General features: G+C 39.9%; 1 protein-coding gene across 8 annotated transcripts in view; it reads right to left on the minus strand.

Moving 5' to 3' along the window:
- Window positions 1-15: 15 nt before the first annotated feature.
- LOC108677521 (platelet-activating factor acetylhydrolase) overlaps window positions 16-14,203 on the minus strand; it is a 19,931-nt gene continuing 5,743 nt past the window's right edge. Inside the window, exons 1-11 of one of the 8 annotated variants that reach the window (XM_018165748.2) lie at window positions 11,917-12,460; window positions 10,782-10,847; window positions 10,226-10,323; window positions 9,249-9,369; window positions 8,303-8,468; window positions 7,883-7,994; window positions 7,499-7,701; window positions 6,964-7,134; window positions 6,528-6,676; window positions 5,423-5,581; window positions 1,408-1,467 (exon numbers count right to left, since the gene is read on the minus strand). In XM_018165748.2, coding sequence (XP_018021237.1) covers window positions 5,448-5,581; window positions 6,528-6,676; window positions 6,964-7,134; window positions 7,499-7,701; window positions 7,883-7,994; window positions 8,303-8,468; window positions 9,249-9,369; window positions 10,226-10,323; window positions 10,782-10,812 — 1,185 coding nt within the window. In that variant the 5' untranslated portion in view covers window positions 10,813-10,847; window positions 11,917-12,460 and the 3' untranslated portion in view covers window positions 1,408-1,467; window positions 5,423-5,447. Of the gene's footprint in view, window positions 1,468-5,382; window positions 5,582-6,527; window positions 6,677-6,963; window positions 7,135-7,498; window positions 7,702-7,882; window positions 7,995-8,302; window positions 8,469-9,248; window positions 9,370-10,225; window positions 10,324-10,781; window positions 11,106-11,916; window positions 12,461-14,203 lie in introns of those variants that run through there. The other 7 variants (XM_018165749.2, XM_047879742.1, XM_018165747.2 and 4 more) reach the window with 7 other exon arrangements.

The following is a 14,203-nucleotide window of genomic DNA, read 5'->3' on the forward strand; positions in this document are numbered from 1 at the left end:
GTCCATAAAAACACCTTTCAAACCTTAAATTTTATAACAACAACAACAGTATAAAAATATTGCCTGATCATGTTAATGATTGTAAAAATATAAATTTATTTGCCGTATTAGCGATATACCAACACTTATAGCTGACAAAACAAATGCATCCCTAGGCACACATAACGAAAAGTACATAAAACCAAGACCAGCAGCCCTGTACTCCACAATTCCATAGGTGATATCTGTTAAACTGCGATCATAATAACTATGGGTTATACGCCTGAAATGATCCTCATGGAGTAGAGCTGACCGGATTAAGGGCTCACACCCTAATTGCTCAAGTAATAACTGACAATCCGAAGGACCCAAATTATAGATCGAGGTTTCAAATTTAGCCAGGGTACATTTCCAGAATTTGAAACTCAGATAAACTAATAACGCGAAATAGTGGATGTGTGAGAGGTCAATTCTGCAGTATAAATGAGAGAATTGAACCAAGAAACGACTAGGTGCAGAAATGCGCATTGTGGCAGGAGTAATCACGCTCGAACAAGAGAAAAAGTAATGTCTTTAGTTGGTGCTCGAATCCCTGAACAGTTCTCCGAAGGATTAGCGTAACAGAAGACTAACTTGAATACACAGACACAGTGATATACTGACCACACAAAATGCCCACAGCCACGATAGCTAACAAACATTCGAGCCCCGACTCGTTACGGGCGCCTTCTGATAATGACTAGCAACTCGGGAATAAAATGGTCAATTTCAATCTAATGAAATACCAAGAGTACACAACGGTCTCAGATTTCCCTTTTGAGACTTGAAAATTTTCATCTTAAAATCACCACGTTTCATACGGCGAAGAAATGAACAGACTGGGCAATGTGCAATAAAAATGATTTAAGACAAGGTAAAAGATTAAAAAAGAAACGTTCGACCCTAATTAAGTTATTAATATGAAATTGAGTTGACGTCGGTTATATTCCTATTCATTCTAAATGATCATCATCAATAAAATGCAATACAATGCTGGATACGGCTTCGATTTGTAGCGAAATTTGCGTTGCTACAATGCTCGACTTTTTGAGCCCGGATTTTTAATTTTAGTTTTAAAACAGCCGTGTTTCAGCATATAACAAAAAAAAATCGCATGTGGTTTTTTTATACCAAATAGCTCAAGTCCGGCCAAATGTGGTTTCCAGAACAACAATATTTACCATGGTTGCATCATTTTCAAAAACGCTTTCAAGTTTATTGAAGCACAGTTACAAGCTTCCAGTGATGATCTCAATCATCCAACTCGCGTCACTCTAAGCTACAACTTATAGAATAGAAACAAACTCGATCCTTAAACAAACTAGAGTCAGAGGCGAGAACGAGCGATGGGCTCTTGCAAAAATTCGACAGCGAGACGCGGGCCACATACGACCAGAGCTTGGTGCTGCGCCAGTGCCGTCAACGGGCAGCAGGTGTAGCAAGGCACGCCTGCAAAAAGAGAGCAAGGTAAGCATGGTACTGGTTACTTGGTAGTAGTTGTTGCAGGTTTTCTAGCGCTACAGAAAATCGTGATCTATTTCGCGCCGAAGGTCCAACTATCATATACGTAGCGCCGTTGTCCAAAAGTGTTTCAGACTTTCATGTAGTTACATCTACTCAGGTGGTGGTGGCTGTGAGTTTTCTGTTCTCAGATTGGATGTCAGCTCAACGTTTCTCTTCACTCAGTTCAGCAATCAACACGCTGTCGCGAAGGTTACAGTTCGGCTATACCGTGTGTCGTCTCAGCAAAAGAATAATTCTGGAGAATTTGTAAGAGTTGATAAGAGGCTGTGAAAATGAAGACGTACTTCCACCTCACTAACCACAGAGGTCCAGTGGTTACAGCTCAACCCACTGAAGGGCAAGTCTGGTGCCAGCAGCCGCGGTAATTACAGCTTCAGTAGCATCTATCAAAGTTGTTGCGGTTAAAAGGCTCGCAGTTGGAGCCACTGGTGTTTGGTATATAGAGCAGCTGAACGTTGGGTACCTCGTATGAGTACAAAGATTGGCGCAGAGAGGCGCGGGTTCGATCCCAGCTCTGTGCGCCAGTTTCTGGTCAGAATCGGCGAGCAGGCCGGGCGGTTAAGAACAGAATTTGGAGCAGTGAATTGCGAGTTCGAGACCGCAACAAGCGGTGAATGTTCTGCAACGTTAAAAATCGGCGACAGGCATGCGGCCTAATAAACGCTGAAACCGCTATGCTATGTACGCCCTAGTTGTGAGGATGCATGAGGTATACTCGGGTTTTCATCCATTAAGCTGGGTCTCCAGAGTGAGCGATTGTTATTTCAGCAAAGTCTTGTCAGGCTCTGGTTTCTATTGTATTTTTGGTATTTATTGGGCATGTATCTTTGCATTATTAGTTACTGTGACCGGCAGCATGTTCCCTTTTTCGGTTCGTGAGTCGAGCAGAGCAGCTCTGTCGTTATGGCGGTGGGAAAAAAATCAACGTTGGTTACGTAGCGGGAGTACTAGTCATTATCATGTACAGGAGACGAGTGAAAGAAGTCCATTTTTGGCGTCCGGGTTTTTCAAGTCATCCGACACGCTGAGCAGGCATTCGTGTTACTGCTTCCAATAAGGAGATCCCTGGTGTCAGACACACGCAGTCTTGATGAGAACACTCGTATGCTCGGATGTAGCTTCCCCAAACACAGCAGGTTTTGCGCATGACTAGCTCCGCAAGATAGGCGCCACTCCATCTTCACGGCGTTTAAGCAGCCCTCCAACCGCCTAGAAATCTCTAAGGTAACCCTTGTCATGCGTGATTGTTAAAACTGGCCAACTCGATCCCCGTCAAGGTTCATTTACCCAGAGTTCATTGTATGTACATAGGATAGCTAGGCCGTCATCGTAAAAGCAACTTGTCATTGCGTGTCTATAAGGGAGCCAAGTTGTTCGTTACCAGGAGAGAGTTTTGCCATCTCAGTTGGTCTGGACTCTCAAACCGAGCCACTTGATCGTGATTGCAGCTGAGACCGCACACCATTGATTTTTATCGAGATACGAATTCTTCCTCCCCCACGATAAGGGCGATGTGGATAAGGCGTACAAGGCTTGCGTAGATAGCACGGCTAATACTTGTGTAGATAGCCCGTATGTTCTCTTCAGAGACACCCCAGCAGTTGGTCATAGCTCTGAATGTTAGTGCAGAAACTAGCATTTTGCAAGTGACAGTATAATTGGGTAAATTAGTATGGAATGTGGTAAGAGCCATTTTATGATCAGGCAGAGTTAGTGCAGAGGCGAAGACATCTTGGGGCGAAAAGAATTTTTTTTAAATCAAGTAAATAGCACCGGGTGAACCTACTATAGCGCTCTGTACAACTGATAACTTTTCAGTCGAGTTCCAACAGGGTAAAGTCAACGCAAGAAAATGAGTTGAGCATGCGGCACACAGGGTCCGTACTGGTACCAATTTAGAAAAAAAATTCCATGACTTTTCCATGACTTCATGACCATCACTATAATTTTCCAAGACTCGTACACGGCAGGTTTAGCATGACTGAAAGACTAACCGTGCATATCCTATCATCTCCTACAGTTGATAAATAGCAAACGAGTAAATGCATAGAGCAGGCAGACACTGAGGAACAAAAATGACACAAATATGAAAATCAAGCCCACACAGGTATTATGAATTAAATAGTGTCAAACTACAACAAATATTTAGTAATGTACACAAGATTGTGCATGATAGTGTCAATACAGTTCAAAACGCTCTTAAACACCACTACCCTAACATTCAACTGGCGGCTATTTCATCAACTTTTTCTTTAAAGTTCAGTTCAACAGTGTCTAGCTCCTGTTGCTTTGTTTTCAAAGATCGCCTCATGGCGATGAACTTTGCGATAATTTTCAAATCCCCCTTTCTCTCCATCGATTCTGCATATTCATCTGCTGCTTGCTCAAACGCCTTGATGCCCTCCTCCGAACGCCTTTTCTTTTTCTTCTTCTTCTTCGGTTCATCTAGCTCATCCTACAGAGCCTTCCTCTTCTGGGTTTTCTGGGCCTTTGCATTCTGCTTTTTCTCTTCTGTCAAATAAGTATTGTAGGCTGTTTTGGCTCTGCCAGCTGCAAGCAGCATCTTCTTGGTGATGGTCATCTTGTCCAGGCCACCAACATGTGCAACATGATCAGCCACAGCATGCAGGGCAACCACCGTTTGCTCTTTCATGTTGTGTGTCATGATTTCCTTGTTGAACAAAAACCCTTTTTCAACTGTAGCTTGGCCATGAGACAGGAGCATGAGCATCTGCACTACATTCCACAGCATCTTGTAGGAGCTCCTTGACAGAATTGCATGCCAAAGGGTCCTGTCGATCAGAAGTTGAAAATGCTTGAAACTATGCGTTCAGTCCACTGCAATGTTGTGATTCATCTCTAAAGTTGCACATCTCATACACATCTGTGTTAGGGAATCTCTTGGCATCAACAAGAAAAGTGAGACAGTTCTACAACTGTGTCTTGTTGGCTTCCTTATGGTCCTTCTTGATGAAGACTTTTGGCACCAGCCATCTCAGGTTCCTACCAAGGCCATACCTGATATGGCTCTTGTCTAGTAGCTTTTGGACTACAGCCTGCATGAAGTCCCGCGCTCTTGTCTTGAAAGTGAGAACTTGCAGTGCACTTGCCTTCTTGTCTGCAAGCTGATTTTTTTATCGCGATCCTGGCCATGTAACCAACATCAACCTTGTAACCAGTTATTGAACTGTCAGGAAACATGCGGCGGAATAAATCACATATGCCAATGTTGCTTGTAAAAGAAAAGTGAGATGTCACCATTTTCAATGCCCAACAAATTTCAGACGTCAGAACATCTTTTGTTACAAAGCTGGTCAGTTCGCCATTGGGGTTGGCTTTGGCAGTGGATACAGGCCTGCTCTCCGTCTCTACATTCGCAGTGGCAGACTGGCAGTAGACACTACAGTGCTGATGCGTGCTGACATTTGCGACGGCCTATTTCTTGATACACTTTTGGAGAAAGAAACTTCAGTTGCATTGCTGTCAGCGAACCAAAAATCGGAAATGCGTTACTGAGCTTTGCTTTTCTTTTCACTGTGTTGCTTAGCTAACTTGGTGCGTTTGTTGCCTTTGGCATGGCTTTTCAAAGCTGCTTCCCCCATATTTGACACATCATTCAGGCATTACAACAGCCCATGGACGCACATATATTCATGATATTTACACCCACACACTATAGATGAATACATAGATCAACTTCAATAAGTCTCTCAAAAATAAAGTTAATTCTAACGAGTTTCTGGATTGGACATGCGACCGAAGTTTCATTATGTACAACGTGCCTTATCTCTAGAAGCTCGTGCATGATTTGCAGCAGAATGCATAATGTTAAGAGCTAACCATACGAATACCATTGGGAATGCGGTCATAGAGTGAGTACCAAGTGACCAGAAGGGGAGAAAGGTTTACAATCCCGTCTTGTTCCAGCCGATCATTTTGCGTGCGGTGCCGTAGAGCCCATACACGAGCTTGCTTTGATGCTCGGCAACAAAGGCATCCCACCGCTCGCCGTACTCGTCACTCAGGCCTTTAGGGAGGCCTAAAACCAGGTCGAAAGAGCCCTTTAAATATGATCTTACCAAGTTTTCTCCCAACTTTTTGGACCAATGACCCATGATGCAACGATGGATTCCTCTTTGACCCGAGACTGGAGATAAATTTATGATTAGAAAAAAATTGTATGAAAGAGCAGCTTTCTCGAACAAATATTGGCCCTGGGCACCTCTTGAAGTTGATTAGACTCCAGTAGAACGAGTCATGATCAAGAAAAACAACTGACTCGTTCGGTTCGCAGCCAAACGATACATTTTACTCTAAGCACAATTGGATTTTTATAGTCTGACCAAGGTAACTCGAAAAGTTGGTCCATGCACGGGTGATTAGTTTTCTATGTCAACGTATAGCCTTTGGCATCTGTTTAAAAAATCCATATTTCATATATGAAGATAACCCGAGTGGCGAGATTTTACACCCATTGCTTTTCACATTATCATTAATTATGGAAGGACCCTGTTGCGAAAATCGGGTTAATAAATTTTGTATGACAATTGAAATTCATGCAAGAAATAGAAAGTACCACATTTCACCCATGGAAAATATCAAAGTACAAGGAAAATACTTTACTAACAAAATATTAGAAGATTAGAATGCGCCGTGAAATTGCAAGATTAGACAGTAGCTTTACCCTCATTAGTAATAGCAACAATAACAGCTCAATATATACCCTTTTAGTCTACCAATAGGAAAAGGTAGCATCAGCCAGTTTTAACGATAGCTACACAACCGTGATGATACTGAATTACAATCATGCTTCATCTCTTACCATTGAGATTAATCAAACTTTATGAGGGTACGACAGTTTAGACAAGAGAACATCAGTTTTCAAGATGAAAGAAATGGTTGTAACTTTTGAGAATAATCATTGCAAACCAGACGAATATTCTAGCAAGGTTGCACTGCTGAAGGGCAGTAAAGCGTCGCCCTACCGTGATGAGAATGAATGAAGGCCATCATGAGGGCGTTGTTGATCTCCATGGCCAGGCTGTGGTCGAGCTTCGAGTTTGTGCCCCCGATGAGACGTCCCGCGGTACCCAGCAAGAAGGGCGTGTCTGCCTGGTTCTGGTGCACTGTGCCCCTGACAAAATATTTCGATTGATGCTGTTCTGTGTTATTATGGAATTTTTCTACTTTTCGCATCAATTCCTACTGGGATGATGGGAATTACTTCCTAGATTATTAGATTTGGTGACAGGTCAGCAGTAAACCTGCTTATTGGCGACAAAATACGTGATATGTGATGACAGGTACGCAGTGAACTTGCCTGATGGGAAAAAAAGCGAACTGTTATAGGCATAATAACAAGGAATTTACAACAATTGGACAAAATGGGTTAAATTTAAAGGATGTTAGCTAAGAACTCACTTGATTGTGACAAAAGAGGTGAGCTGTGAAGGCAAGTGACTCATAGCCTCCAAGTTCTCAGGCGTCTGGAATGTGTCTGTAGAGACACACAGCACATGCTTCTCCATTTTAGAACACAGCTCCACCGAGTCTTTCATGGGGAACAGCCAGGGGTCCAAGGCAACACAAAGTCTGAACAACATGAACAAATAAGCTACTTTGCAACATGGTGCAAAATTCTGCATATTTTATGATGATCTAATTTTTCATGCTATTTCTATTTTTGCAGGAAAGTTACAGTATGAAAAAAATTGTGTCTCAAATTTACAGTAGGTGTAAAAAAATGTGTCTCAAATAATCTTCAATGCCTTTTGAACTTGGACCTAGATCAAATTTAGATTATATTGCAGAGCTTGCTTGTTGTTCATTTACCGTACTATTCAAAATAATTACAAAACGCAATAGTTAATTTAAAGATGTATACAAAGAATGATATTCATTTGAAAATAAAGAAAAAGGAAGACATTTTGAAATAAATGTTTGCGGGATGCCTGACTTGAAGCGTTTGTCTTGCAGCTGCGTGTTGATGGCCGCGCAGCCTCCAAAGGAGTGTCCCGCAATGATTGGTCTTGAGAGGTCCAACCGCCCAATCAGCTGCCTGATATCAAACGCATTCTTCAGCTCATTTTCAACTCCCCCGGAGTTGAGGCGTTCCATTATTGTGAGAGTGCTTTGACATTCTTTAACCCGAATACCTATCTGAAGAGTCAGAAATAAATAAATCAAGCATAGTTAATGAACCGTATGACAATTTTGAATCATTATTTCTTCATTATAAAGAATTAAGGAGTACATCACAAGATCTCTTGATAGTCATAGCACCCAGTCACCCACAAGACCATCAGAATATAACACTTCTAAAACAACATGACAGTCTCACCTGCTTGCTTCTGAGCACAATTTGTTTATCGCCAGGCTTGTGCAACTCAAACTCCAGCCACTCCTTTTCACCTTCCTCATTAAGTGTGAAGCTGCTGCATGCAGAACCATCTCTGATATGAAGGATAATTTAGGTGTGTACTAGAATGTTTACTACACAACCTACCAAAAACATGCTGAGCAGTGATTCATGACGAACCAATATAAATTCCAACTGGAGCCTAAAATGTACTAAGCTCCATATAAGTAAAATAACGATGTTGCACACTACAAATTCTAATTTCTGTATATTGCAATCACAAAAATGATTGAATTTTTTCAAAATTTTGAAAATTTGCAATAACTTCCTACAGTTTACATATCACCAGTATTTTTGATACAGATAACTTGAGCTCTTAGAAAGAATTAGACGCAAATATACCTGTGCTCCAGGGCTGCCACCACAAAACCATGAGATGCAAGCTGGCAGCACACAGAGCTATACATGCTGCGGTTGGCGCCCAGGCCATGAGAGAATACAACAACTGGCAGCTTCTTGTCCCCTGACAACAAATTGCTGCACCAAGCACTTGGCACCAAACTGTAACCTGGAAGTGAAATTCTGGTTTTCAATACACGAGTGAGATAAAATGACAGTAAAAAATTGTCAATGGGTATAATGAAATATGTGAATGAAACTAACACATGTATATGAATGGTAAAAACGCATAAAACTGTAAAAACATACCTATAGAAAACCTGAATGTAAATGGCAAAAAAGGATATCCAATAAAACTTCTGTTTGCAAAAATGGGTAGGTAATAAAATATTCGTAGTTCAATCAATTTACATATTAGGGAGACTACCTCATTCTACATTAAATATTTTGGAAGGAAAATTAATAAGATGTGAACATATAAAAAGCAATTGTAAATTCTGACTGTTAGGCTACTTTCACATGAATGGTAGGTTCAATCCCTATGCAATTTGATCATTTTAATGATGTATATCAGAAGTGGAAGGCTCACTTTAATATTAAGGTTGAAGAGTGAAATGTTAAAAAGGAAATAGCATATATATTTTTCATCAAAGTCTCCTTGTAGAATTCAGGATCATATATCAATTGTTATTGCTATATTACGTATGGACAAAAATCTTCTCCCATTTTCAATTAAAAGATGAAAAGGTCTAAAAAATGTGATTCAACTCTGAATGAAAATTTTTTGATCACTTCAGTGAACACCAATTTCAGGTTTGAAAAAAACTATTTATTTACAGAAAAAATATTATTTTAAACATTCATTTTTTTAAGCACAATGTATGGTAGTTAGAAAAATACAGTGATTTGTCTAAAAATTTTTATGCAAGAATTATATTGCTTAACTTACGTGTTTGCCAATTAAGCAACCAAGCAAAAGTGCCTTGCAGGAACCAAGGAGCCACAAACTTGCCCAGTCCTCGGGAGTAGGAGTCACCCAAGTACCAGCGGGTCCACTGACTCTCATCCTGCTGTGGAGTGGATAACAAGAATTACCTGACATGTTTAATGCAAATGCTGGCCATCTAGTACCGGTATCAGTTAAATAACTTACAAAGCACAGCAGAACCCCACCTTCCAAATGTAACATGTACATTGGAACCCCACCTTCCAAATGTAACATGTACATTGGAACCCCACCTTACAAATGTAACATGTACAGTGGAACCCTACCTTACAAATGTAACATGTACATTGGAACTCTACCTTACAAATGTAACATGTACATTGGAACCCTACCTTACAAATGTAACATGTACATTGGAACCCTACCTTACAAATATAACATGTACAGAGGAACCCTATCTTACAAGTGTCTTTATTTACAAACAACCTGCCAAAAAAAACCATCAGATAGGAAAAAATATGCACTGCTAAACAAACCTCCCTTGCTGTACGACCCTGAGCACCACATAAAAGCAGTTGATTGGCACAAAAAGTTTTATCTGTTTATGAAAATTGGATGATGCCTTGTAACATGTGGTCAGCATAGGTATGGGTTATTCATTCTGCCAAGGAGTGTGGCCAAAATAAAAGAACTATTGTAATCAACTTTAATCAAAAAGATACTTTACTAGGCACAGAAAAATAAATCTTTCTGCACCATAATGTAAGCTTAAAATACCTACATATGAGGTGACAGTGAGGGAGGCTCAACACAGATTGGAGTCTTTTCCATTAATTTTAATGGGAAAAGTAGGTTTGCTTTGCAAACAAACTGCCATAAAAACCAAGTTTTTGCAGAAATTAAGTTTTAAAGGCAGGCTCCACTGCATTTTAATAAAATATTTAGTTTGCACACGAATAACAGTCAAAATACATACTCACAGGCAATTCTTTGGCATCTGTTGGATAAAAGAGACGTAACAGGGACCCTTCCTTTGTTCGGCCAATCATGATGTCTGTGCAGCCAACCACCAAAGGGCCTAGATGATAAGAAGAATCATTTATTAAAATTTACTCTAAAAAATAGAACCTAATAAGAAATTAAATATCATGAAAATCAAATTTATGAGAAAGTACGGTAATTGATTTCTTAAATTTTTTCTAGTTCTCAAAGATACAAATAAGTGCTCTGAAACCCTCAGGTATAATTCATCGATGAGATATGATAAAGTAAAAAATACTAGGAATTTCAAACATGGTTAACTGCTCTCCATAACTACAAGTTATCATTTCAATAATGCAAAAATATACTAAAAATCATACTTGCGATTCATATTTGTGAGCAGCTTTTGAAATTGATTTAAAAATAAATTTCTCAGTATTCATTCATGATTACTGTTACAATTATTAACAGATAGGCACTCCAAGTGCAACATCAAGACAGAGGCATATATGACACATGAAATAAATTTAACTGAATAGAAGGATTTCCACATACCACTTGGCTTCAAAGTCTTCAGAAATGTCATGATGAACAATTGAATGATGCCAAAAATTGAATGCCCTGGAAAAGAAGTTTATTCATACAGCACCTATTAAAGTTGTTCCCTGAGCACAGAGTAAAAAAATTTGGAGAGAATCCAATCAAATATATGAAAGAGCCCTGTTAAAAAATTTAACTCATTACAATTTTGATGCTCAGGGGGTTCATTATCAGTGTGGAAATGAATGAATGACTTTCTCAACAATCTAATACAACATACAACAAAGTTATGAACAGGAAGCTAATCAATCTGGAAAACTTGTGTATCACTAATTGCAAAACAACTTATTTCAGGAATTTGTCATCTAAATTTGTTTGTACGTAATAAGTGAATTTGGAAATTTCTCAATCAATATAGCATTGTTTTGTAGTTTCAGTATCAAGCATCTTATTATAATTATATTATAATATATATATGCGTGCGATTAACGACCAGAGAATAAATTGATTTAAATTATCAAAAAGTCGGACAATTCTTCAGATGACGTTGGTAGATCGAAAGGCATATATCGAGAAGTAGTTTTATTAACGACGTTTCGAATGTAACAAACATTCATTTTCAAGTTACAAAGAGCATTAAATATTGAAATTCTGGTGGAAGTAAGTACATTTGGCTGAACTTTGAAATGATTTTCAGAGTGATTTTTTGATTCAAAATTTTGCTTTAGTATCCTATTTACATATTTTATGTACTTACTTCCACCAGAATTTCAATATTTAATGCTCTTTGTAACTTGAAAATGAATGTTTGTTACATTCGAAACGTCGTTAATAAAACTACTTCTCGATATATGCCTTTCGATCTACCAACGTCATCTGAAGAATTGTCCGACTTTTTGATAATTTAAATCAATTTATTCTCTGGTCGTTAATCGCACGCGTATAAATCAACAAATTCTGCCATCTCAAACTAATAATATATATATATATACAACTACTAGAGAAACTGTAATTGATGTGCAATATTAGCTAGACATGACAGTTCGATGGAATGCTAGACACTGAGTTAGCATCTTCTACATCACACAAGACTTGCTATTGAGGGTGCATCTGCATTGCAGCAAGGTCCCTCTGGGAGGACCAAATTTACCTATTTCAACCTTGCTTGGGAGCCATGGAGAGATGGCTCCCCAGAGTGCTGCATTCAGGGAGGCACTACCTGGTTGGATTGGAACAATGTTTTTTTTATGATGGGGGACCTGGAGCCTTGGCTGCCAGGTCCCTGTACCTTCTCCTGCTTGGTGGCAACATCAAGCCAAACCTGGGCCCCATCACCTTGTGCCCTACCTGCACCACTCATATAACATCTTCTAGCATGGGTGGGGGATCTGTCTTGTGCAACAATTGCAGATGCTGGTTCCACCTCAAGTGCACCTTGCTTCCAACCCTTAGACCCTAGTATACCAGCAGCTGGTACTGCTCACACAACTGCAGCAGTACCTATAGCACTCATTTTAGAAGCAACTCTGATGGTAGTGGTCCATTTCATAAGCCACTCCAAGTCTGGACTAACAGTTGTAGGTCATAGTCCTGTATCTGTCTGTATATTTATACCTCTAATGATTGTAACATACCACCCTGTATCAAGATAAGTCTAAAATGAAGGTAACTTTACTTATCCCTCTAAATAGTTACAGAACCCCTGACCTCAGATTGATTGTATCCAATATTCAGAGCTGGGCAGCGCTACTTGGAAATGTAGCGGCGCTACTGCTACCGCTACATGCTCTAAACATAGCGGGCGCTACCGCTACCGCTACACCCACTAGATTGTAACGGGCGCTACCGCTACCGCTACAGTAAAATGTAGCGCGCTACATTAGGCGCTACAACGGCCAAAATTATTGGAAATCTCAAAATATTTATTGTTCTGCTATTGGGATTTACTCGTTAACATTTAATGATAAAACATTTTTAAAACATATCAATGCAACTTTATTGCACTTAACCTAACGGAACTAGTATGGGTTACCCCAGGGTTAGATACAGTAAATAGAAGTCACAGTTATTTTTATGTTTTACCTTCCCTACATTGATGTGAACTTTAATCTACCAATCTAAGAAATTATCCACATATACATATAAAAATCAGTTTTTTTGTATATATATATATGGATTATTTTTGAGATTGGTAGATTGAAGTAGACATCCATGTAGGAAAGGAGAAACATAAAAATAACTGTAAGCAAACTGAAAGATGAAAAAACCTGTAAGTGGTAACTGGTAACAACTTAACAAGTAACAACTAACAGGTTGACACTAGTAACAGGCTGAGGTTGACAACATTACACCGAAATCTTTTGTACAGTTTTATTCTGTAATTTATATGATGTATGTATCATGCTGGTTTTTAAATAATATTTAGTACTATTAAGGGGACCGGCTACCCTAAAAATCGGAAATTTTGGCGTTACCGTTTTCTTGACTCATTTTGTAGCTGCTGAAAAGGCGCGTCTAACGCAGTTTACCGCATGTCTGTGCGTGCTATAATTTTTGCATAAGACAATTTTAAAAATTTATATGAACATTTTTTAACAATATGTACAAAGGTTTATTTGAATTAAATCTGTATATATAGATCATTACTCTCGTTAATTACAAACAGTGGTGGGCACAGTTCCGCTAATCCGCTAACCGCTAATTAGCGAAGCTAACTTTTTCCTTATTGGATTAGCTGTTCAGCTAACTTTGAAAACCTTTAGCGGACCAATTAGCTTCCGCTAAATTTAGTTCCGCTATCTGGAAGTCCGCTAAAAATGTTTAAAAATCGCTGATTTAATGCTAAGTATTGTAAGCCATGTGCCACGCCCACACCTATACAGCAGTCCTCTGGTGGACGAAATGCTGGCAGGCATCACGAAAAGGTTTGGGCCCCTCCTAGAAGACAAGGAGTGCCAGCTGGGGAGCTGGCAGCGGCCTTCCACCCTAAGTTTCGCCTGTTCTGACTGGAAAAGCATAATCACAGCCATCTCAGCAGGGTACAGAAGGCCATGGAGACCGCCGTGGAGACAGCCCTGATGAAGACCGTTGAGGAGGGCAGCAGCACCACCAGCAATGACGAGGATGGGGAAGATGACTTCTTCAGCAGCCCATGGAGTGCAGGAGGAGCCACTGGTCACTGAAGTCCAAGGCACAGAATTTGGTGAAGACCAGGCTGGAAAGCAGCTCAAAGGAGGAATTGACTGACGTTGCCTTCTTGAGCGAGCAGGTGTTGATGAACCTTTTCGTTGAGTACAACACAGCCATCCCATCCAGTGCTGCAGCTGAGCGCCTGTTTTCCATAGGCAAGGACATCTTGAGTGCCAAGAGAGCCACCCTGTCAGATGCCAACTTTGAGAGGCTGATGTTCATGAAGGGCAACAATCATCACCTCGAGG

Source organism: Hyalella azteca, unplaced genomic scaffold (assembly GCF_000764305.2).
Source record: "Hyalella azteca isolate HAZT.00-mixed unplaced genomic scaffold, Hazt_2.0.2 contig3704, whole genome shotgun sequence".
Lineage (NCBI taxonomy): Eukaryota > Metazoa > Arthropoda > Malacostraca > Amphipoda > Hyalellidae > Hyalella > Hyalella azteca.